Source organism: Cheilinus undulatus, linkage group 10, assembly GCF_018320785.1.
Source record: "Cheilinus undulatus linkage group 10, ASM1832078v1, whole genome shotgun sequence".
Classification (NCBI taxonomy): domain Eukaryota; kingdom Metazoa; phylum Chordata; class Actinopteri; order Labriformes; family Labridae; genus Cheilinus; species Cheilinus undulatus.
In genome coordinates this window covers 10,890,062-10,915,668 of record NC_054874.1, presented here as the reverse complement: position 1 = coordinate 10,915,668, position 25,607 = coordinate 10,890,062, and the positions used below count along the sequence as shown (strand labels likewise).

General features: G+C 40.8%; 1 protein-coding gene across 3 annotated transcripts in view; it reads left to right on the top strand.

Moving 5' to 3' along the window:
- rps6kal (ribosomal protein S6 kinase a, like) overlaps positions 1 to 23,930 on the top strand; it is a 31,680-nt gene extending 7,750 nt beyond the window's left edge. For all 3 annotated transcript variants that reach the window (XM_041796974.1, XM_041796973.1, XM_041796975.1), the window contains exons 8-22: positions 929 to 966; positions 1,556 to 1,698; positions 1,818 to 1,888; positions 4,111 to 4,199; positions 4,424 to 4,488; positions 4,856 to 4,958; positions 5,145 to 5,269; positions 11,260 to 11,382; positions 11,771 to 11,860; positions 11,942 to 12,100; positions 12,188 to 12,349; positions 14,554 to 14,630; positions 14,857 to 14,974; positions 15,262 to 15,402; positions 22,729 to 23,930. In XM_041796974.1, coding sequence (XP_041652908.1) covers positions 929 to 966; positions 1,556 to 1,698; positions 1,818 to 1,888; positions 4,111 to 4,199; positions 4,424 to 4,488; positions 4,856 to 4,958; positions 5,145 to 5,269; positions 11,260 to 11,382; positions 11,771 to 11,860; positions 11,942 to 12,100; positions 12,188 to 12,349; positions 14,554 to 14,630; positions 14,857 to 14,974; positions 15,262 to 15,402; positions 22,729 to 22,854 — 1,630 coding nt within the window. In that variant the 3' untranslated portion in view covers positions 22,855 to 23,930. The remainder of the gene's footprint in view (positions 1 to 928; positions 967 to 1,555; positions 1,699 to 1,817; positions 1,889 to 4,110; positions 4,200 to 4,423; positions 4,489 to 4,855; positions 4,959 to 5,144; positions 5,270 to 11,259; positions 11,383 to 11,770; positions 11,861 to 11,941; positions 12,101 to 12,187; positions 12,350 to 14,553; positions 14,631 to 14,856; positions 14,975 to 15,261; positions 15,403 to 22,728) is intronic.
- The last annotated feature ends 1,677 nt before the right edge of the window (positions 23,931 to 25,607 follow it).

The window sequence follows — 25,607 nt, the reverse complement described above, 5'->3', positions numbered from 1 at the left end:
GTAAGGCCTGAATTTTGTTCATCTTTAAACTTGAGTGTGTTTTTAGGACTGAAGTTTATGGCCTAACCAACATTAAAATATCAGTATCAATATCAGTATCTGCTAAATTAATGTGTAAAAATTTACATGTTAGATGTTGTCAAAAATCCAATACCCTGCATCCCCAGTATTAGTATTGTGTTCTCAGCTGTTGCTGTGATAGAAATAGTCTGTGGCTAAATAGCTGCATTGGAGAGGCTAATTTATTGAATGCAAGTTGGGATCGGTGTTTCAGATTCTTAACTTGGGTTAGACGAGTTACTGAATCCAGTAAAGCTGCGAAACACGAGACAACAATGGCAAGGTTAATGATTTAGTCTGTTATGAACAATATCTGCAGGGATGTACACTCTGATATCAGAATGCTGCTTTCCCATTAGCTGTGAGACAAATGCTAATACCTACTGGGCGACAGTGTACCATCCAACAGCAACACGGTCACCGGGGCGTTGCAGCTGTTTTCATGAAGCTCTTGCCAACTTGTAAAAGTGGGTCCAAGATGTACTCAACTCTGGCATCTTGCATGGTCATGCTCTCTTTTTCATAGCCTAATCTGTCACCACCCTCTTCTGGCTCATAGGACAGTAAAACAGAGTAAAAAGATGGGCAGACTGGCTTGATTTTAGCTGAGGGCTGGTGTCATGTGCATAGGTCATGTGCATTTCTTGCAGGAGAGCCGAATTGTGCTGCCACAGTTACATAGCACTGAAAGCGGATTAGAAAGCAGGGATTCATCCTTAGCATTTATAGGGGAAATAATTGAAAAAAATAATAAAGCTTGGGCAGAGAAAATGAATGAAATGACGTAAGTGTTGTCGTTAGGGTTTTTTAATTGGTTTGAAAAATTAGTTTAAAGCTCATTTTCTTTTTTAAACTTCCTGTTTTTCAGCATCTTACTTGACGAAGCTGGACACATAAAATTAACAGGTAAGTTTTAATTTATTACAATCTCAGTGTTATTACATGCAATGTTTGACTGGTTTTCAGCCATGTAACTACTGGTTCTGGACCCACAAAGTGAATTTTGGAGCAGTTTTCAGTTGGTGACTAACTTGTATGTAGAAAAAAACTAAAGGTGGCAGAAATTATGGCTAAGGGACTCCATAAGCGCACATACATTTATATCTTTTATGTTGCTTCATTCTGCTTTGATAGTGAGAAAGTATTTTTTTCACTTGAAGATCTCTGTTAATCTGGTCATCTTGGGATAACGGTCTTTTTTTCATGATAATTTTTCTATTTCTTGAGCTCTCTAAAAAAAAAAAAAACAACGTACACATTATCACTGTAAATTAAGTTTAATATATGCATGCATTTCCCCCCAGTGTTTCTATAATGGTTGGCATTTTCAGACATGTTTTTGTCCTTTCTCCTTATTTTTCATGTTTTATTCTTAAGGTTCTCGCTGCACGCTTTTTTAAATATGAGTGGCTAAAATGTTTTGAAAGTATGGGTCACAATATCTCATTAACTAAGTTGAGTATCTCACCTTCTGCTCTACATTACTCTCTTGCAGACTTTGGCTTGAGTAAAGAGTCAGTAGATGCTGATAAAAAGGCGTATTCCTTCTGTGGTACGGTGGAGTATATGGCCCCTGAGGTGGTCAACAGGAGAGGACACACACAGAGTGCAGACTGGTGGTCTCTGGGAGTACTTATGGTATTCAGGCTTTTACAAACCAACACATTCTGACTCATCACTCGTGCTTTGGTCTCAAATGAGCTGATCAGAAAACATCATGTGGATTACTTTTTTCTCCTTCTGCTGAATATTTTCAGTTTGAGATGCTAACAGGGACGTTACCATTCCAAGGGAAAGACCGCAATGAGACCATGAACATGATTCTCAAGTGAGTCACAATGCACTTTGTGTTTAAAACTTTGAAAGCTACACTAAACTGAGACGAGTGTAAAACCATTGAAAGTTTGAATCACCTTGGTTTTCAGATTTTGGGCTCATTTTTTGAAGGTGGCTTTTTTTAGCAAAGAACATTGACAGACATCAGATATGGCATTTACACTGAGATAGTTTTGTTCCTAAAACAATTAAACGTTTAAGTTGTCAAATGCAGAATATTATCACAGTTTATAATTGTTCATATTGCTGTCATAGTCGCTATCCTTTATGTCCTTGAATTTAAGTAAAAAGAAGATTTTAAGTGTTTCAACACCCTAATTGAACTTCAACTGTGCTTGCAGTCTAGCTCTAAATATTTTTGTTGTCTTTCAGTTTTAATTAGTTATATTAAGATAGCTTTGACTCTACATTGCATTTTTTAAAATATTGCTAAAGGAACACAAGTGCCTATTCCAGGTTTTTTGGATATTGAATATTGTGGATGTTTTGATGAAGAAGGACCCTCTTGTCATTCAGACTTACTTTTTCTGTTTCTTTTTTAAATGACTAGTTAGAGAAACCAATCATTCAGTGTAATTCAAAATAACATGTTTAGCAAATATCAGTCCTCCCTGTTTCATTACCATTGCAGTTGCTAATTTGTGACGTTGGAATGAACCATCATTATTTATCGTCAGTACACACAGCTGCATCTTAAAAAACAGAACAGTATAAAAAAACATTAAGTTTCATAAATTTTATTTTCATCTCATACTAAGTGAAATATTTCAAGACATTTTTGGTTAAAAAAAAAAACAGCTCAAAAATCCACTTTCTCAGAATATTATAAAACAGAAATGTCTACATTCTTGTAAATTCTGCTCATTTAGGCATTCTGTACTTGGTCAGGGCTCCTTTTGCACAAATTACTGCATCAATGTGATGTAGCCAATCAGTCCATGGCACTGCTGGGGTGTTATGAAACCCAGGTTTCTCTGATAGCAGAGTTCAGCTCATCTGTATTGTTGAGTCTGGTGTCTCTCATCTTCCTCTTGTCCTGGGGTTCAGGACAGGCCAGTTGGCTGGCCAATCAAACACAGTAGTGAGATAGTGTAGTGAGATAGTGATTTCCTTTTCCAGCAGGAAAAGGAAATCACTATCTCCATAAAGCTTCTCAGCAGATGAAAGCATGAAGGTCTCTAAAATCTCCTGGTTGACGGCTGACTGTGTTGACTTAATAAAGCAAAGTGGACCAACAGCAGCAGATGGCATGGCACCCCAAAGCATCGCTGACTGGATTTCAAGCTTGGATTGTGTGCCTCAGATCTTCCTCCAAACTCTGGTACCTTGATTTCCAAATTAAATCAACATTTTCTTAAATCTGAAATCAGGACCACTGAGCAACAGTCCTGCTCCTTTTATCCTTTGCCAGATAGCACTGTCTGTGGTTCAGGAAATGGCTCAACACTAGGAACACAACACTTGTAGAACATTTCCTGGACATGTCTGGGTCTCCAGCCTCAGCCCACTCTTTGTGAAACTCCCCTAAGTTCTTGAATCTGCTTTGTTTGACAGTCCTCTGAAGGCGGACCTCACCCCAGTTGGTTATGCACCTTTCCTTACCACACTTGTCCTTTCCAGTCAACTATCCATGAATAAGCTTGGAGACAGCCACTGAAAACAGCCTGCCTTTTCAGCAGCGACCTTCTGTGGCCTACCCTCCTTGTGTAGGGTGTCAGTGATTGTCCTCTGGACATCTATCATGTCAGCAGTCTTCCCCATGGTTGTGGTTGTTTGCACTGAAGCAGAGTGAGGGAAAAGAGGCTCTCAAAACCTTTGCAAATTGGATTTTTACACATGCTTTCATGAGCTATAAGCTGTATTAATCAAGTTTAAACAAAAAAGTCCTTAAATGTTTCACTTTGTATGAGATGAATCTGGAATATATGGATGAATATAAGCATGAGTTTAGTTCTGCGCAAGATTTCTGCCAGTTAAAAAATAATCTTCTCTTGCCATCTGAACTAAGAATTGATTGGCTGGCTAAGAGAACTTTTGCAGCATGATAGAATGAAAGACAATTCAAAATATATTCTGTTGTCTTCTCGGCTATCTGACTGTGCAGTTTCAAGCTGATGTGTCAAATGTTGTCAAACATTTCATTCAAGAACTGATCCATTCAGTGGTCTTTTTTCTTTATTCACCTCTGAAGTTTTGCTTTCTTCTGCCTTCCAGAGCTAAGTTGGGAATGCCCCAGTTCCTTAGTTTGGAGGCCCAGAGTTTGCTAAGAATGCTGTTTAAACGTAACCCTGCTAACAGACTAGGTAAGTTACCTCAAGGCTGAATTTGTGGATCTGATGGAATAAAAGAAAATGAGATGTGTTCATCCCCCCCAAAGGGGTATTTGCTAAGCTCAAGCTTTTTGGCATCCACTTAAATCACAAGTTAAAAACCACTGAGAGAAAAATGTGTGAACGTGTTGATCCCTCTGAAAACAATAAAAATGAGCGTGCCAGGTTAACTGAACCGTTGTGATCTGTGTCTTTAGGGGCCGGGCCCGATGGAGTGGAGGAGATCAAACGCCACGCTTTCTTTTCCACCATCGACTGGAATGTGAGCATGCATGCACACATACACATTTGCACACATGCACATAGCTTTCCAGCTTCTGTTGAGGATTCACACCTAGCAAACGGTTGGCTTGGTGACTACTGGCCATCAGTCCACGCCAACTATGTTTGTGTGTGTCTGGGCAGAGGGCCAGATCTCACTGTGTGTGCACTAATAGCCCTGTGTGAGCGTTTAACAGCCAGCAGGATGCTATTGGCTGGACTGGGATATAGAGGGATGGGCTGGAGTTCATCTGGGAGGGTCTTGGCTTCTCTTTCACATATGTTCACACTCCAAACAGCCTGCAGTAGGGTTTAATTTCTAACATGGATGTGTGCTCTCTGCACGTGTGCACCTGTGTGTCCCTCAGAAACTGTTCAGGAGAGAGCTGCAGCCGCCATTCAAGCCTGCGGCAGGTAAACCCGATGACACGTTCTGCTTTGACCCAGAGTTCACCGCTAAAACGCCTAAAGGTAAATCAACACCTACACACACACACACAGGCGTTCTCATCTCATGCTTTTGATCTTAAAAGTAACAACCATTTCTGCAGCCATGGAAACTGCAACTGGGCACTGACTAAGAGAAAAAACACCCAAATTTAATGGGTGCTTTGTATGTCTGTGCATGTGTTTTATTAATGATCTTTGTGTATTTAGACTCCCCAGGTATCCCTCCCAGTGCTAACGCCCACCAGCTCTTCAAAGGCTTCAGCTTTGTTGCTCCAACCCCTATGGATGAGAACAAGAGCTCCCCACTGCTCAGCATACTCCCCATAGTTCAGGTAAGCACACAGACTTCTCATTTGTCCCCTATCCTGATGTGCACTGGGTTAAATATTACATACAGATGAGGACAAAACTATTACCCCTTCTGTGAAAATTTAAGTTTGAGTGTTTCCCAAGTGCTGTTAAACAGAGCAAGGAATTGTAAACACAGCTTTTCCAAACATCCTCATTTTATGTATGATGCTCATGTTATTTAACATTGCACACAGAAACAAAATTATTTCATGAAAACTACCAGGGTCCAGATTATTAGCCCCCCCACCTGATGTTAATAGTCATTTGTGTCTCATTTTTGCTGGACAGCAGCCTGCAGTTATTTGTAGTTTTAGTCTCAGACTCGTCTCCTGAGGAATCCCAGCCCACTTTTCTTTGGCTAATCTCTCTAGCTGCTCCAGATTTGATGGTCTTCTGTCATGGACCCTGGTTCAGTGGGACTCAAGTCAGGGCTTTGAGCAGGCCAGTCAGTAACGTTTGCTTTGGTCTTCTTGAGGTAATTCACAGGGTGCCACGTATGTTTCTGGTCGTTGTGGCGTTAGACGACAAAGCGACGATTCAGACCCAGTTTCGCTGCTGACTTCTTGAGGTTTTCTTTCAAAATCTTTACATTTCCTCCTTTCTTCATGATTCCTTTGACCTTTACGAGGGTCCCAGTTCCAGATGCACTGAAGCATCCCCGCAGCATAATACTCCCACCGCTGTGTTTCGCTGGGGGAATAGTGTTCTTTGGGTGATACGCCTCTCCCTTCTTTCTCCAAATATAAGCAACGTCTCTATGACCAAAGAGCTCTAGTTTGCCTCATCCGACCAAAGGACAAGCTTCCAATGTGTATTTTCTTTCTCCAGGTTGTCCTTGGCATACTTGTTTGAAGGTGTTTGAAGACTTTCTTGGTCAGTTCTTGTTCAGGGCTCTACTGATGGTCTTCTTTGAGACTACAGTTCCCAACTTGGCTGAATCATTCACTGGTGTCTTGTCAGGTGTTCTGGGGTCTTTAGACATGTCTCTCACTAGTTTTTTTCTGGTGGGTTTAAATCTTTCTCTTCCTACCTCTGCCAAGCTTGTTCTGTACTGTGTGGCTCTCTTTGAATTTCTTAATGCTACTTCTCACTCCAGTTATTGGCATTTGTAAATGCTGTGATAACTTTACAAGCTTGAGCATTGCAAAGTTAAAACGTCATTGCGCAACAGTGGTTTGTGTTATGGCTCAACAAAAAGGTCAATTTGAAAGGGAGCTAATAATTCAGACCCTGGTAGTTTTAAGGTTTTGTGAGGTTTAATTTTTCTGTGTGCAAAGTTAAATAATATACACATCCAAAATCAAACTAGGATGGAAAAGATGTTTTAACAATTCCTCGAAAAAACTGAAATTAACTTATGAACATGATTATCACAGGCATTAACAATGCTCTTAGGCTTCTATATGATGCTCACATGATGAAAAAAACTTTGTTTGAATGTGTTTATCTCAAATATTTGTTGTTTTGCAGTATGATACTGATGAGTAGTGTTTACCATTCTGTTAACGCATAAGAAAGATGTAATCTTATGGGCATTGTCTTTACAATGCATTACAATGCATTGTCTTATAGACAGATAACACTGTTAAAACGTAGTTAAATCACATTTAACACACCTGTGACTGCCTCAAACCACTAGGCCACCTGCACCCCATACTCACTACACACTCAAAGTTGACTTCTGCCCTGTGAAGTTAAATTAAGATCAAATTAACTGATAGTAGAAGTTACATCAGGTTTCCTTTAAAGGTTTTAATCACTCTTAAACATTTAAGATTTAAGGTCATAAGATGTCTTAATAAGACTTAATTTTATATGAGAGATCTTAACATTTAGATTGCACTTTGACTTAGACATGTCTTAATACCTTCCAAAATATACTCAGTCTAGTGTTGTATGATTTTCTGATATCCTTTCTTTGACGACTCACAGCACTTAATACAGCTTTTACTAAGGTATGTATTGTTTGTATTCCCTAACCACCATAAAGAGGGCAAATGAGGATCATTTTGAAAAAATGCAGGTTTAAAACTTTTGGCTTTTGTTGAAAAATACAGGAAATGGTCAGTATGTGCAAACGATCTGCAAACTTTTGATAATAGGAATTAAAACAGCTGAGTCCTGCATGAGATCTGAAAACCACAGGCACTATCCAGTGCAAAAATGCCATCAACTTTCCCTGGCCTGGGTCTTTAAAATGTCTTGTAAAGACTTGGATATGATTTTAAAATAGCTGCAGCCTTGTACATTATATTTCTCTATAGCAGTAACTGCATGTGTCTTGTTGTTTCCCACTTAAAACCTTTGCACACTCATTTTGTCCTTCTCACATTTAAAATGGCTCACTTTATTTCCATAACTGTTAACTCAAAAGCACATTTCTATTAGGGGATGTGTGACTAGGCAGCCAGTACTACAGTGTTCATACTACAATGGCTTTGACAGTTTGACAGTTTGCTGAATATGTAATAATATCATTGCTACAGTTCTACTTTGGCTTATGTGTGAACAAAACTGTTGAGACAAAGGCTGTGGGAGCAAATATCACCGTAACAGCCTGGGGCGACTGTGGCTCTGTAAGCAGAGCTGATTGTCTTGAAACCAGAGGGTCGGGGGTTTCGATCCCCAGCTCCTACAGTCACATGTTGATGTGTTGTTGGGCAAGACGCTTAAACCCAGTTTTTCTGTGAATATGTGTGAGTGGGATCAGTGATGGCCACTTTGCATAGCAGGCTTCACCATCAGTGTATGAATTTGGAGTGAATGAAGAGCTATACAAGCTCAAGTCAATTTCCAGTCAACCAACATAACTACAACACTTTGTTGTAGGGGTGTAATGGAATTTGTATTTGTCCCGATCACAGTTCGGGCACGTTGTCCTATGACAGATTAGTCTGAATTATTTCTACAGTTTATGATCTGCATGAAGAAAAATGGCAATCACAGATGACAGTGTTACCTGCCAAAGTAGATGGCAGGAAGGCTTGTAACTGTAAGCTAACTGCTTTTAAACAACCAATGAAGAAGCAGGCACAACAAAAATCATGAAGAACAAAAGTTAGCTTCTAGCTTTTTGGACTTTTTAATCCCTTTTATTTACAGTGGATAGAGCTGGAAACAGGAATAGAAATTGGGGCAAAGACGTGTGGGAAAGTAGACCCAGGCCGGCCTTGAACCTGGACCACCCACGTACATGGGGCGCACCTTAAACCACTAGGCCATCTGCCCCTGGGAGCAGCGCTTCTTCTTCCTCCTGCCAACTTCTTCACTGTTTTAGAAAGCCTCTGGATGTAAAAGCAGAGAGGGTAGAGGAGTTAAGTGATGCAAACACATTTTAAAGGCCATTGTGGATACACAGAAGTAGAAAACAGAAGCTACTAGTGTGTATTTAGGTCAGGGGTGTCCAAACTTTTTCCAAAAAGGGCCACTTACAGAAAATATGAGAATGGTGGGGCCACTTTCTTATTACTCACCTTTATGATACTGAAGTCAGTAAATCCAGACTATTTTAGGTAGAGATGTGCTTAGTGATTGGACAGCCCTGGTTGACCCTGGCTATCACTGGTTCCACTTTGGTCACAATGAAGATGGCAATTTACCAGTAAATTTACAGTGTTGTCTCAGTTATAGTCATGAAAAAGTATATCAATGAACTGTCCTGTTAAAATGTTTGTTTATAGAATTAGCACAGTACCACCTCCCAGTGCTCAAACTAAAATATACACTAATCCAAAGAAATTCATGCTGCCTTTACAAAATGTAAGTTTATCTTTGTTTCCTTATTGACAGGCGAGTATAGTTTTGGGTTACCCCCAAGATAACACAAAACGCTACTCCTCTGTCAATAAGAAAACACGAATGAAGCTGTATGGGCCATTTTTCCTATATGGCAAAGAATTTGCTGTGGGCTAATAAAAATCGGCCAAGCGTTCACATTTGGCCTCCGGGCCATAGTTTGGACACTCCTGATTTAGATGCTATGCTTAGATTCTGTTCATCCTGTGTTAACATGAGCTAATCTGCTGTCCTTCACCAGTGAACACAATTCATAATTTTGCATCACTATAACATACTTTAACCAGTGTTCTCTACCCCTGTGTATCAGTGTATAGCTTTTAATATGCTGTTTACAGTAACATCTACACTATATTGCCAAAAGTATTTGCTCACCTGCCTTGACTCTCATATGAACTTAACTGACATCCCATTCTTTATCTACGGGGTTTAATATGACGTCAGTCCACCCTTTGCAGCTATAACAGCTTCAACTCTTCTGGGAAGGCTTTCCACAAGGTTTAGGAGTGTGTTTATGGGAATTTTTGACCATTCCTCAAGAAGCGCATTTGTGAGGTCACACATTGATGTTGGACGAGAAGGCCTGGCTCTCAGTCTCCACTCTAATTTATCCCAAAGGTGTTCTATCAGGTTGAGGTCAGGACTCTGTGCAGGTCAGTCAAGTTCATCCACACCAAACCCTCTCATCCATGTCTTTATGGACCTTGCTTTGTGCACTGGTGGACAGTCATATTGGAACAGGAAAGGGCCATCCCCAAACTGTTCCCAGCTCCCAGCTCCTGAAAAACAACCCCATCCCATAATCCCTCCTCCATCAAACTTTACACTTGGCACAATGCAGTCAGACAAGTACCGTTCTCCTGGCAACCACCAAACCCAGACTCATCCATCAGATTGCCAGATGGAGAAGCGTGATTCGTTACCCAGAGAACGCGTCTCTGCTGCTCGAGAGTCCAGTGGCGGCGTGCTTTACACCACTGCATCTGACACTTTGCATTGCACTTGGTGATGTATGGCTTGGATGCAGCTGCGTGGCCATGGAAACCCATTCCATGAAGCTCTCTACACACTGTTCTTGAGCTAATCTGAAGGCCACATGAAGTTTGGAGGTCTGTAGCGATTGACTCTGCAGAAAGTTGGTGACCTCTGCGCGCTATGTGCCTCAGCACACACTGACCCTGCTCCGTCGTTTTACATGGCCTGCATCTTCATGGCTGAGTTGCTGTCGTTCCCAATCGCTTCCACTTTGTTTTAATGCCACTGACAGTTGACTGTGGAATATTTAGGAGCAAGGAAATTTCACAATTGGACTTGTTGCACAGGTGGCATCCTATCACAGTACCATGCTGGAATTCACTGAGCTCCTGAGAGCGACCCATTCTTTCACAAATGTTTGTAGAAACAGTCTACATGCCTAGGTGCTTGATTTTATACACCTGTGGCCATGGAGGTGATTGGAATACCTGATTTCAATTATTTGGATGGGTGAGTGAATACTTTTGGCAATACAGTGTATGTGACGGTGTCACAGCACATCACATCACGTAAATCATGGATATGATCTTTTTAAAGGCTCTAGAATACATGTATTTTATTTTCATCATTATGTTTTATGTATTTTATCGTTCTAAGGCGATATTAGACTATTCATTTCCCATTTGTATTTTATTTAGCAGCTTTTTTTTTAAAGGTTTTTTCTCTGGTTTCAATACACCACCCTCTATACTATCACTGGTCGTTCTCACACCAAAAGGATCGAACCGTAAGCTTCACTATATTAAAGTGATAAATAAGGATCACTAATACAATATTTTTCAGCACTTACGTTTGACTAGATACTCCCATCCCGAGTACAGTATCTGCTGTGTTTTATCAGCACAAGTACGAGTACTTAAGCTTGATATAGGTGCCGATACCCAATACTGATCTTTGTATCCCTTGCAATAAATGAGGGAAACCTAGACTTAGGCCTATAAATTCGGGACTTTATGTCCGTTTTTACAGAGAAACTGAACTGGGACCAGAAACCGAAGTTTGACCTCTGTGAGCCGTCACACCCCTTTCTTGTTTTGTTTTGACTAACGGTGGACTGTAGCAACACTCTGGTACTGTACTGGTGCAGTTTTTAATCATTAAAATATTAAAAAAGTAACTGTTTGACGCTTCATCTTTCCAGATGCACGGGGGCTCAGCCAAGTTCTCTGACCTGTACGAGTTGCAGGAGGACATTGGGGTTGGCTCCTACTCCATTTGTAAACGCTGTGTACACCGAGTCTCTGCCATGGACTATGCTGTGAAGGTAGCAGGATTTTTCATTTTTGAAACCCACAATTCATCAGTGTTCACTTTCTGTACAATCATTAATCTGACTTTATATTTTAAGCACTATTAATTCCAGTGAGTGGGCAACTGTACAATCATGTTTTTTACTATATTAAACTAGATGACTAAAAACTTGGGTGTCAGTTTATTAGTCATAAATGTTTCTGAGTAATGAGTAGGCATGTGGCCCCCAAATAATTTTGCATAAAGACCAGCAGAGGGCAGCATTGTTTAGCAAGTTTGATCATATGATGGTTACATTTAAGCTCCATGCATAATATCCCGGCTGAGAGCTCATGTACCAAAACTACATCTTTTTTTTCCGACATTAAAAGCTAATGTATGTGTGTTTTCATGTGTTTCAGATTATAGACAAAATAAAGAGGGACCCCTCTGAAGAGATTGAAATCCTGATGCGATACGGACAGCATCCAAACATCATCACTCTTAAAGATGTGAGTGGCATTTCTGTGTGAGTGTTTCATAAAGTTTTAGTAAAGTTATTGACAGGTTTTACGTGTCTGTGCTTGGGTCAGGTGTATGATGAGGGCAGGTATGTGTACCTGGTGACAGAGCTGATGAAGGGAGGGGAGCTGCTGGACAAGATCCTCAGGCAGAAGTTTTTCTCTGAGAGAGAGGCCAGTGCTGTGCTCTACACCATCACCAAGACTGTTGACTACCTCCACTGCCAAGGGGTAAGGAATACCATCTGTATATATGAGCATGAGGGAAAAGTAGACATTTTCTTTTTTAATTTTCTCCTCTGTTACTCTCCCACGAAGGTGGTACACCGAGACCTGAAGCCCAGTAACATCCTCTATATGGATGACTCTGGAAATCCTGATTCTATCAGGATCTGTGACTTTGGATTCGCAAAGCAGCTCCGGGGAGGCAACGGCCTTCTCCTCACCCCCTGTTACACCGCCAACTTTGTGGCTCCAGAGGTGAGAGAGGACAATGATATATACAGTTTATAAGAAGAAGAAGCTGTACTCTATTAAGCCCCAAGTGGATAGAAATTTAGTGTTTGTACTAGTTCTTCAAACATATTATACATACGTAGGCCAGCAATACACACACATGAACAAGCAAGAATCTGCAGACATTAATGGAGGGATGCCAGAGTGAGGTGCTGCACATGAAAGAGCTCCCAAACAGCTGGGGGTTCAGCGCCCTGTTCAAGGACAACTCAGCAGTGCCTGTCAAACACCTCTCCATAACCTCACACACCCGACAGACTGTTTCACATATCTATGGCATGGAATATTTCACATGACTCTCGGCAGCACCCCATAGATGATGTTTGGGAAGGGCAGAACCTTGGAAAAAGGGTGATTAGACGAACGCTCTGTCTGAGGCAATCAAAGAAACGAAATGTATGATTAACTGGTTATGTTCCACCGCTGAGGACTAAACTACATGAAGCGAGATCAACTGGCTTCACTCATCGTTGTTCATTCTCAATGAAGCCAGTTGCTAAATCAAAATCTTGGCAAAGTTGGTCAGGAGAAGTGCAAAAATATCGTTTTCACCAGGAGAAGCTTTTGGTGCAATTCTTTGCTCTTCTAAATAAGAAAGGTTTTTCTGTTTTGATAAAACTACCATTATATCTGCACCCATGCTAATCTCACTGTCTACACACTTGTAGTGCAGCTACACTACAACTGGAGCCAACAACTGTGTCTCCTCACATGACACTGATTGGTCTGGTCTTTCTCTGACAGAGAACAAGCGTTTCAGCTTGAAATTTTGCGAGATTCACTTACCTTATGACAGACACAGAATCCAACCAATTCCAGACCAATTTCCAATCTACTGTCCTTACCAGGATTTGAACCAACAACCCTCCAGTTGACAGCCAAAGTCTGAAAGGACTGAGCTACTGCTTACCAAAATAAACCTAGCACAAAAAGTAAGGAAAGTTGTGTTGGATAGATTAATTTTTTGTTGTAAAAATGCTTCTTGGCCATAAGTCTTGCACCATTAAAAGCCTGTTTATTTCTCTTTTAATGGTGCTAGTGCTAATGGTGCGAGTATATGGGTTGCACCTATGAAGAATCTTCTCTGCTGTACCAAACAGCTGCCATTGACTTTTGTTTGGTGTTATTTGATTGATTGGATGATTAAAGTCTAAAGAAACAAGACTTACTGCCAATTTAACAATTCATTCATTGAACAAACACTAGCCTCAGCAGTGTGTGGAAGAACCACACACAGCCATAAAAGCCTAGGCTGGCACCTCCTCCTCATGCTGGTCACCAGCCTGGTCCCGCACTGCTGTGGGATGGCATCCTATTCTTCAAGCAGCATTTGTCACAAGTCAGCCAATGTGGTTCCAAATTCTGGAGGTGGTCTCTGATAAACCCCGCTCTGTGTGGGCAAGCGTAGTCATCTTGGAGGATAGAGTTCAGTCCCAGACTGTGGAGATATGGGATTGCCAGATTGCAGAATAATGGTTGCAGAATCCCATTTCGATATCTCTCAACATTGAGATTGCCTCCAGTGATGACAAGCCTTGTCTTTTCAATGGGGGAGTTGCCGCCCCACATCATCACTCTGCCTCCACCTCCACCAAAAGATGGAGGTAGTGTTGGAACTTGGCCTTCAGTTTGGAGATGGTACTAGGACTCACTCCCAATAATGTCGCAGCTTGGCTTTGAGAAATGGCAGACTAAAGTTGCCCTATCACACGCCCTATCCAGATCAGCCAAATGTGGCATGCCGATTCTTTGAGTAAACACAGATTGACCACTATAGCAGGAACTATGCTCACAGGTGCTTAAAACAAGAGTCCATAGCAACAGAAAAATAAGCTGTTTGTCATCGGCAGGGAAGATTTGGTTCATTTTTGTGAGTGCAGCCCGCATACTTAATCGTAACACTTTGTCCTCTGCTTATCCCACAAATGCATGCTCCTTACAAATGTGGCACCATTTAAAAGGGAAATAAACAGGCTTTCCAACGGTGTAAGATGTATTGCAAAGAAACAAAAAATCAATAATCTACCAAAAATAAACATCCTTACTTTTTGTGATAAGTTTATGAATAGCAATTTAGACTACGATGAGAGGTTATACAGTTGTCTGAGAGTTCCCATTGTCAGCATGTTTCCTTAACAGTGTTCATTTCTTTTATTGTGTTGTTCCAGGTACTAATGCGGCAAGGTTATGATGCAGCCTGTGATATATGGAGTCTTGGAGTTTTACTGTATACCATGCTGGCAGGGTAAGACTGCACTTGTAACAACTGAGATTTAGTTTAAATGTCTTGTAAAGATTTATCTTCAGATTTTATAAATCAGCTCTATTGTTCTATCTGCTTTAACTGAAACTTATATTTGAAGAATTGAGTTTAGCTGTTACGTTTCAAGACTAACCATTATATCTCTCTTTACATGAGTGTGGCAAGGGGTTATTTCACGCAACTCATCTCTGCTTGCCTACCCTCTCAGGTACACGCCGTTTGCTAATGGGCCCAACGACACACCAGAGGAGATTCTACTCCGGATAGGATCTGGAAAGTTCTCTTTGACAGGAGGCAACTGGGATACGGTATCAGATTCTTCAAAGGTACACAGACCACCTCCACATTGGTGTTGGACTTCAAAGAATACTTCCAAGTGTCCTGTATTCTTTCATAAGCATGATTTCTTTTAATTTAGCTGTTATATTCATGTCTGTTCCAATTAAAACTATCTAGGAGGTAAAATATTGTTTTGTGAACTGAACACTTACAGCATTTTCTGGTGTTTTTTTAATGGTTAACTAACAGGGCTAGTTCATAGATAATTTACATTTATCTCTATCTGTGTCCGCACTACATTACTACTACTACTACCACGGTCTTTATGTTTCAGGATCTGCTTTCACATATGCTTCATGTGGACCCTCACCAGCGATACACAGCAGAACAGGTTTTAAAGCATTCCTGGATCACCTGTAGAGATACGCTACCACACTTCCAGCTAACACGCCATGACGCACCACACCTCGTCAAGGTGAGCACATGAACTCCTCAGTAACAGACAAAACTCAGGCATCTATCATAAGATAATAGTATTCTGTCATTCAAGGTAAAGGAGTTAAATGTACATGTAGCCTATTTGTAATGCATTGATTCAGTACAGGATTTTCAGTATGGTACAGACTGATTGAATGAACACAAGTGCCTACATGGACTGGAAAATAGGAGTGCAACCCACACTGTCCAGGCAATCACCCAACCACAGCAAACAGTAGCTATAGCCTGACTACTCCCGGCTAAAATGTCTCCCGTTTTGTTCCCAGTGAAATTCAACAGCGGACAAAGATGAAGACAAGACACAAGTAGTGCGCTGACATCATTTGCTGACAGCACGTCCGTCAGATCAATTTAAGCATTCGAAACAGCACCACACAACCATGAACATCACTGCGACTAGGAGAAAAAAATTAAGTAAACACAGCAGTCTTTGGAAATTTAAGTGCCACTTGCTGGCAATTCTGAGAGGACTAAAGCTATAAAAATTGATAGTGTTGGGGGGCACAGGAGGCCTAGCGGTTTAAGGCGCCCACCATGTACGCGGTCAGCCCGGGTTTGAATCCGGCCCGTAACAGTTTCCCGCATGTCTCTCCCCAGCGCTTTCTCCCTGTTTCTGAGTCTTATCCACTGTCCTCCTCTATCAATAAAGGCATAAAAAGCCCAAAAATAAATCTTAAAAGAGAAATATTGACTATTTTAAAGAAGCAGATCTACAGTCATATAAGTTGTTGAGAACACAGGATTTAAACACCTGTCAAAGTTAGTTAGTTAGAAATTCTTCTCTGCCTCAGAACCAAAAAGTCTCACCCGCTCTTTATGAACTTCTCACGACTTCACATCTCTTTATTATGAACTCAATCATATCTGCAGCTGTGTTGTATTGGTAAAACTTTTCTCCTCAGACTCCAGGCAGACTCCATCCTCATCTGCTCAGATGGGCTGTGACAAGTGCTTCCAAACCTTGTAGTAAAGTCCCATCGGTTAAAATAGTAGTCCAAGGCTGAAATCTGTGTTGAAATTGGCAGTATAGACATTAATGAGCTCACTTAACAGGCTAACTAATGGTTATCTAATGATGTGTTGAAGGTCAGTTGGAAGATTTGATGACTAGAGGAATTGGTATCAATATGTGAATAAAAATAAACCCCCCTCATACCTAGTATTTGCATAGATTATTTAATAATTTAATCTAAATTAATTCTATTTTAATATATCATGTTGTATATAACAAAAAAAAGAAGGCCTGAGAGCCTGAACTACAGATACTGCAATTTAGACAATCTTTCCATTGTATGCAAGTATATGACAAGAATAGATGTGTCTTAATCAAAGTTAAATTACTCGTTAAGCATATATCAACGCCACTCGTTTTTTACCCCTGAAAGCCATCTGTTTTGCCATTCAAATGGCGCTATCCACACCTTCGTAGCTCTTACAGAACGTTTCCTAACAAGCTTGTAACTTGGCTGACTTTCTGGGGCCTTCAAAGATTAACTACACACAAGTAACTCTGATATTTAACAGCTTTTTATCTATAATTATAAAATCATTTTACTATATTTATCTAAAATTATAAAAATCAATTTTTCAATCAGTCCTGCAGTGAGCAGATAATGCGGTCACCATATTATCTGTTTGTCTCCCAGAATGCACTGTGACGGTCTGTGACAACCAAAGGCAAGCTGTTTCGTCATCATGTCATGCTTTGGCGAACAGTGTATGAGCAAACACTAAGAAACTCAAGGAGACAGCCTGAATGACTCAGAATAGAGAGAAAGCAGCACAGAGAGGCTGTGATGTGTTTCTTTGTCACTGCAGACAGGAACTGCTTAGAATGACTCAAATTCCCAAAAGCACAAGTGCTTTTTTAGAAAAATGTGAATATTTTAAAGACTTTCTGTCACAGAATAATTATTTTAAAAAACTTTTGTGATGGTATGGGAAGTTTGCCCAAAAAATCCTTAGTCATTGATATTTACTTTGTTCAGTTTCTGTTTAGTTTTATTCTTTCTTCTTTATAGTCGCATTATTTTTAGAATTTTTATGTCACAATCCTGATGTACACATATTCTTAAAGACCAGGTTATCCTGAAGAAAAGGATGTTTAGAGCTCAACTGTGCGCCACAGCGTTGATGTTTTACAGGCTTTTTAAGACACAAGTCCAGGCGAGGCACAGTGGTTGAAAAATAGCATAGGGCTCAGAGGGGGAAGTTCCCAATTTATGACTGGCTTTAAGGAGGAAGGGCAGTACGATGTTTGTGTCACTTGTATTTGCGTTTTCAGTATTGACACACTAGTCAATCTAAATATGGAACCCAGCATCTCTCCTCAACATGACGCCATCCTCTTGAAATTTCAAAGGGAGCCTGATCCTCTGTGATTCACACACTTCTAATCTCATCTATTACTAATACCAAATCAAACAGAGCAGCTGTGTCCATCTTGTGTCTTATTATCCACTGGTCTAGGTTAGATGCTTCTTTCAAATGGAACTCATACTGTATATTTCTTCATCCCGGATGTAAGAAAACAAATTTCATGACCATTTTTTTTGCCTCAGAATATCATACTTAAGATAGATACAGCAGAAACACTTGTCAGGGTACTCCCGATTAAACCATATCCATATGATTCTGCTTTAGAGCACATAAAGTCACAGGACAGCCAGCTTAACAGTGCTAAAGATTGTCTTTCTCTACTTACAACTCATTGCACATTGCAATTCCACAACACCACCATGCTAAAGGTCTGTCATCATTTCAGCTTAACACTGATAAACTGCAAAAAAAAATCACATTAATTAATCAACGAAAAGGGAAGGTTAAACCATCAAACAAACCTCCTCAGGCGTTTGTCCGGGAGTGTGTGTGGCTCTGTGTCTGGCTCTGCTCTGCATGCTCCTCTCCCCTGCCACTCTAAAGCCGTGTTTCCATCAGGGAGTTCGGTTTGACTCAGTTTGGTTTGCCCGTTCAACAGCCACAGAGCGATGTTTTCACAAGGTAATCTAACGTAAGACGTGGATGAATAACTAGTTACAGATGAGAGTGAACTGTTCAAAGGCTTCGTATTCACAAAACTTCTGCATTAATTTAGTTTTTCATCCATCCTGGATGGGTCTGGCTAATGTGAGCCTTTGGGCTCTGCTTTGTGTTCTTAAAATCATCCAGATAAATGTCAGGAAACTTGATTTGTGGCCAGATACCAATATCCATAGACTAGGAAAAGGTTTGGATCTCTGTCGAGTCCAAATATTTCCCATTTAGGCAGATATTGGTCCATTTTTCTCCTGTTTTCGCCCTCTTCTCACAGCAGACTTCCGTCTTTGAAGCCCGGAGGCGAGCAGCTGAGTCGCGCACTGACTTGACGTCAGTGCTGCCCCTATTGTTGTGTGTGTGGCTCCACCTTTTTGGTACGGTTAGGTAAGATTGGCACCCCTACGGAAGGGTGCCGAAAAGTGGGACGGTACAGGTCAGTTTTTTGGGACCCTTTCTCTATGGAAACACCAAAAAAAGCGTGCCGTACTGCACCGAACTGAGCCAGACCGCTCGGTGGAAACGACCTATAAATACCCCCCTCCTCCACCCCGAGTGCTAACAGCACTCAGGTGTGCTGCAGCCTGCAGGTAGAGGGAGGAGGGAGACCAGAGAGCCAGGGAGAAAGAGGACATGCAACACTCCAGGACGCACATAACGGGCATAGCATGAGCATCTCAAAAGAATAGAGAATTAAGCTCTTGAATGTTCGTTGTTTGATCCTCCCAAGGCTGAGCTCATTCTGCTGCTTCTGCTCTTTCTCTTACCATACCTCTCCCTTTCAGTCAACTTTCCATGATTATGCTTTGATACAATACACTGAGGAGCAGCCTGTCCTTTCAGCAGCAACCTTCTGGGATTTACTCTCCTAGTGAATGGTGTCAGTGCTTGTCCTTTGGACACTTTTCGTGCCATCAGTCTTCCCTATGGTTGTGGTTGTGTGAACCTAACCATAATGAAAGAATAAAACCTAAGGAACCCTTTGCAAATTGGTCTTTTCCCCAATATTTTAATAAAAATATCTCTCCTCCAGTAAAACTCAAGTATTCATCTGCACTTTCTCTGTTGGTGTTGTCTCTAAGTCAGTTTTTCTTTGAGCACCTACAGAGAGAGGCTGACCTCTTCCTTACTGAGCGTTTCAACTTCGACATCTCTTAATCTTAGGGAGCGGCAGCTTTATATAGAAGCACTCAAAATCTCTCTCCTGAACTCCTGACCCCATCATGCAGGGAGAGGCCAGCAACCCTCTGCAGGGATCTGCTTCTATCTGTGATCTTTTTCTCTCAGATACAACCCAAACCTATGGTAACTGGAACAAAGATCGACAGCAAATTGAAAGGTTTGCTTCCATCTTAGTGCTCTCTTCAACCTTTTTAACAACAGACAATGGCACAGTCCTGTTTTTTCTTGCCAAGACGATTACTTAAGATACCTTTTGTTTGTGAATTTAGAGATGATCCCCTGTGCACCCGGGACACAGGCAAGGCAAACTTTTGGCCTTGATTTAAAAAAATGTCATAGATGTAGTATAGTTGTATTTGTCTTTGTAGATTGTAGGCAATCACTCAACAAGATCTTGCAAAGGGTCCACTCCCAGGCTCCCTTACTCTCTTAGGCCTAGTTATTGAGAATGTCAGCAGCACAAACAAGGTCACGGTCATGTCTGTGGTGCAAATTTAATGCACGAGTAGTGACACAGCACTTCATTCAAGGAAAGTCCAACCATTAAGGAATGCACCTGCTCAGCAAAAATACTGTCCTGACATCCAGGCTCAGCAGCTCCTTTAATGGGTTTTACATAGGCAAAGAAAAGAGTTCCTGCCAACAAACAGTACCAGCATCATGAAGTAGGCTCAGTAGGCCCATATTGTTCAGGTCACATTCTATGTTTCTGTTAGGTGAACAGATATGATTCTTCCACTAAGCGGGCTGAATATGGGTGCTGACTGTAGATTCCTGATCCTGATCTTTCATCTGCCTACATTCATCAGTGATCTGTTCTTACTCATTTCTAGTGTGCCTCAAGGTCTGATGACAGCGTTTGAATAGAAGTGATGGTAACCACTGCCACCTTTAGGTGATATTTGAAAACCTGAGTCCTTTTTGTTAGCTTTACTTGAAGTCACATACATTAAGATTTTCCTTCAGGGCGACTGCTAATAAACAAAATTGGATTTTTGCCATATCAGATATGCAGACAGTTTTCATTTTTCAAGTCATTTTAGCTGATACCATGTGCATATTTTATTTTATAGTAGGACTGGGCAATGAATCATAAATTAGATTAAATTGCAGTATGGCCTCCTGCAATTTACAAATCACAGACTTGAAATGTGTCAAAATACCAGTTTGATAAATCCATTTTTTGCAGCGGCAGAGATTTTATGCACATTATGCAAACATTCAAGGGTCATTATTTTATGTTTTACAAAAATCCTCCTTTTTGTGTTTTATGTATGTTTTTCTCAATCAAAATGAGTTGCATAAAAATGATAATGCTCTTTAAAAAAGTGAACGCCATCACATTTGCAATACAAGCAAAAGTAGTTAGCTCTATCTAAAACTGATGAAGCTTAGCGTTACTTCATGAAAGTCATACCTCAGCTGGTAGCCAGCCTCACCTCCCCCACCGCAGCTGCCTCCTGTATAGCTTAAAGCTTGTTGCAGCCCCATATTCAGATTCATGCTACTATGGATTAATTGCTTTGAAAATAATTTCATTGTTTGCAATTCACATGGTCTTATTTATAGAATCATTTACTGCTTGAATTTGTCGAAAATTACATACGATTAACCCAAGAATAATCGCATAATAAATCGCAATCACGTTTGGGAAAAAATCGCAATTAGATTATTTTTGCATATTGTTCAGCCCTATTTTATAGGAGAACCAAGTCTCTCCTGTAGTAATTTTCATGCTAGTCATATTGTGACTGTTTCAGAAACAGAAACTAAAAGAACACAAAACATTTGATTCCTTAACTAATGATCGATGTATTCTATTTACAAATATAGTCTTGAAGCAGTGATAAACCTTAAGTCTTTTATTTGGATTGCATTTACGTTATATAGTAATATATTATCAAATCAAGTTGAATTTTCCCTTTGAAGGCTATCAACAGCACTTTAAAAACCTTGCGACTTCATATCTGCCAATAATGATATTATGAGGGTAATATTATGCATTCCTAGCAGCGATAGGTGACCTTTGCTACACCCAGGACTCTTACAGGAGCTGGTCGCCCAGACAAACTGAATACATGAAAGCCCGCTTGGCTTTCACATGCAAACTCCAAGTGGGCTTTCATGCGTTTTGCCCTGAGGAGAGGCTTCTATCTAGTCACTCTGCCATAACCCCATATCAGCTGAGGGCTGCAGTGATGATTGTCCTTCTGGAACCTTGTCCCATCTCCACACAGAGTCTCTGGAGCTCAGTCAGAGTGGTTCTCAATCCCCTCTCTTACTAAGGCCCTTCTTCTCGATTGCTCAGTTTGGTCAGGTGACCAGCTCTTTGAAGAGTCCTGGATGTGCCAAGCTTCTTCTGATTGAGAATTATGGAGGCCACTGTGCTCTTTGGAACCTTCAGTCCAGCAGAACATTTATTGTGGTCATCGCAAGATCTGTGCCTTGCAACAATCCTGTCTGTGAGCTCTGCAGGCAGTTCCTTTGACCTCATGTCTTGGGTTTTGCTCTGATATGCATTGTCAGCTGTGAGGCTTTCTGTGTGCCTCTCCAGATCATGTCCAATCAGTTTGATTTATGACAGGTAGACTCCAAGGTGTAGAAACATCTCATCAAATTTCAAGCAAAATGGGAAGAACCTGAGCTAAATTTCAAGTAAAAGGGGTCTGAATACTTTCTGAGTGCACTGTATTTAAATAAGAATAGTCCAATCGTGATCAGTCCCTTGTGGCATCCTTAGTTTTAAACCTAAAGCTCTTATCAAAGGGATTCACATCAGTCGTTATATTCAGTCCATTGTTCCAGAAAACAGGCTGTTGAGCTAAAAATCATAATTTTTTTCATGTAAAAATAAAATTATGGGGAAATGAAATTCCAATTAAGTATTTGGCTAGTAGCACAACACTCACAGATCTTTGCTCCCATTGCTGTATCAGTGGCATGTGAATGGGATAGGTTTATATACTGATGGCAGCCTTCGCCAAAGTGTGTGAATGGGTAAGTGTGACCTGAAGGGCTGTGAGAAGTCAGACCACTCGAAAATCTTCATTCAAGCTTAAGGCCGTTTATTTCTGTTGCTGTTTTCCAGGGAGCCATGGCTGCCACATACTCCGCACTGAGCCAGAAAACGAGTCAGCCGGTGTTGGAGCCCGTGGCGGCGTCCAGTCTAGCCCAGAGACGCAGCATGAAGAAACTCACCTCAACAGACATGTAGACTCACACCGCCACCCCTCCAGTTTTGACCTCGCTCTCAGTCGGACTCTCAAACGCAGACCGAAGTCCTGGCCAGTCAGACCTACTGTCCCCTTTTTAATCTATTTATTTGACACCCTTAACATATGCACGCATACAACGACATGCACTCTCACACTGGATGAGGTTGCATGGTGAAGAAGTCAGCTGAAGAGGAAGAGGGGAAACTCACATATCTGTTACCGCTGGGGAGAGACTCACTTGTATTTATTTCCACAGCTATCATATGCACTTGCCCTCCTCGCCTTTCATTCTTTCTTCTCCATGTGGGGAAGAAACGCACCAGCTGATGTTCTCCTTCACTGTGATTGGCTGATTCAAAGCTGCTTCGGTAAACTGTGCCCCCTCCCCACTGCTCTTCATCTGCGCTCTGCCATCCTCCTCCTCCTCCTCCTCAGTTCTCTCTGCTTACCTTGTTTGCTTTTGCTCTTTGACTTCTTTTCTACAAAGTGAAGTAATGGTTTATGTGTGAGAGTGCTGGCAGGATGATGCTGACTGAGGGGCACTGTCAGACTGTTTCCCTCCTAAAAGTTACAAGACAAGTTTTTGCTCATTGCAGATTAAAACCTCAGAATCAGAATCATCTGCCAGCACTTTTGGGAACATAAATGCATGTTTGATCCGAACCTGTATTTCTTTTCCTTAAAATTTCACCGTCTGACTCATGTTACTCTGTGATGCTAACAGTGTATGGAAAGAGGAAAAATAAGCTGCCGCTGGAAAAAAATAGAGTTTGAAGGTGAAACTATGTGGTTACGATTACAGAAATTCTAGTTTGCAAAAAGATATATAAAAATATATAATGAAGATGATAAAGATGAAGAGCATGTGGGGGAGCTGGATGGATTTCTCTGGGGGGGACGGGACGCACCCTGTCGAACCAGAGAGGCTGAATTTAAAAAAAATTTCCATGGATATCTCTTCAAAAAGACATTGTGGAAATTGTATGATATTGTATTTATTTCATTTGATTTTTAAGATTCTATTTTTCTTTCAAGTTCTGTATATATTGACATTAAAGATCATTATTGACATGCATCTAGTGAGGTGTGAACTATTTATTCTTTCAGAACGCATCACAAACATCCATCACTCATGAAAATGGGAAATATCAGGAGAAATACAAAACAGTTCAGTACAGTCTGACTCTTACAGAACAGTCAACCTGGATATGCTGTAGGTCTTGAGATTGATTTTTTACATCCTTATAGAACCATTCAATATACAGTTGAAACCAGAAGTTTACATACACTACAGAAAAAGGCACATAAACTTTTTTTTCTCACCGTCTAACATTAAATCAGATTAAACTTTTCCTGTTTTTGGTCAATTAGGATTACCAAAATTATTTCTATTTGCTAAATGCCAGAATAATGAGAGATCATTTTTTAGACAATTTTCATTATTTTCTTGAGAGTCAGAAGTTTACATACATTTCATTAGTATTTGGTAGCATTGCCTTTAAACTGTATGACTTGGGGCAAATGTTTTGGATATGCTTCCACAAGCTTCTCACAATAGTTTGCAGGAATTTTGGCCCATTCCTCCTGGCAGAACTGGTGTAACTGAGCCAAGTTTGTAGGCTGCCTTGCTCGCACATGCCTTTTCAGCTCTGCCCATAAATTTTCAATGAGATTGAGATCAGAGCTTTGTGATGGCCACTCCAAAACATTGACTTTGTTATCCTTAAGCCACTTTGTAACCAGTTTGGCAGTATGCTTAGGGTCATTGTCCATTTGGAAAACCCATTTGTGCCCAAGCTTTAACTTCCTGACTGATGTCTTGAGATGTTGCTTCAGTATTTCCACACAATGTTCTTTCCTCATGATGCCATCTATTTTGTGAAGTGCACCAGTCCCTCCTGCAGCAAAACAACCCCACAACATGATGCTGCCACCCCCATGTTTCACAATTGGGATGGTGTTCTCAGGCTTGCCAGCTTCCCCCTTTTTTCTCCAAATATGACGATGGTCATTATGGCCAAAAAGTTCAATTTTAGTTTTGTCAGACCACAGAACATGTCTCCAAAAATTAAGGTCTTTGTCCCTGTGTGCATTTGCAAACTGTAATCTGGCTTTTTTATGTTTCTTTTGGAGTAATGGCTTCTTCCTGGGAGAGTGGCCTTTCAGCTCATGTCGGTACAGGACTCGTTTGACTGTTGATAATGACACACTCTTACCAGCTTCAGCCAGCATCTTCACAAGGTCTTTTGCTTTTGTTCTTGGGTTGAGATGCACTTTTCGGACCAAAGCACGTTCATCTCTGGGACACAGAACCCGTCTCCTTCCTGAGCGGTATGATGGCTGGACATTCCCATGGTGTTTATACTTGCGTATAATTGTTTGAACAGATGAACGTGGCACCTTCAGGCATCTGGAAATTGCACACAAGGATGAACCCGACTTGTGCAAGTCCACAATTCTCCTCCTGATATCTTGGCTGATTTCTTTTGATTTTCCCATGATGTTACACAAAGACGCAGTGTGTTTCAGGTGTGCCTTAAAATACATCCACAGGTGTGCCTCTTATTAACTCAGATGTTGTTAATAAACCTATCAGAGGCTTCCAAAGACATGACATCATCATCTAGGCTTTCCCAAATTGTTTAAAGGCATGGAAATCTTAGTGTATGTAAACTTCTGACTTTAAAGAACGTAATAAAAATTGTCTAAAAAAATCCTTTTCTCATTATTCTGGCATTTAGCAAATAGAAAT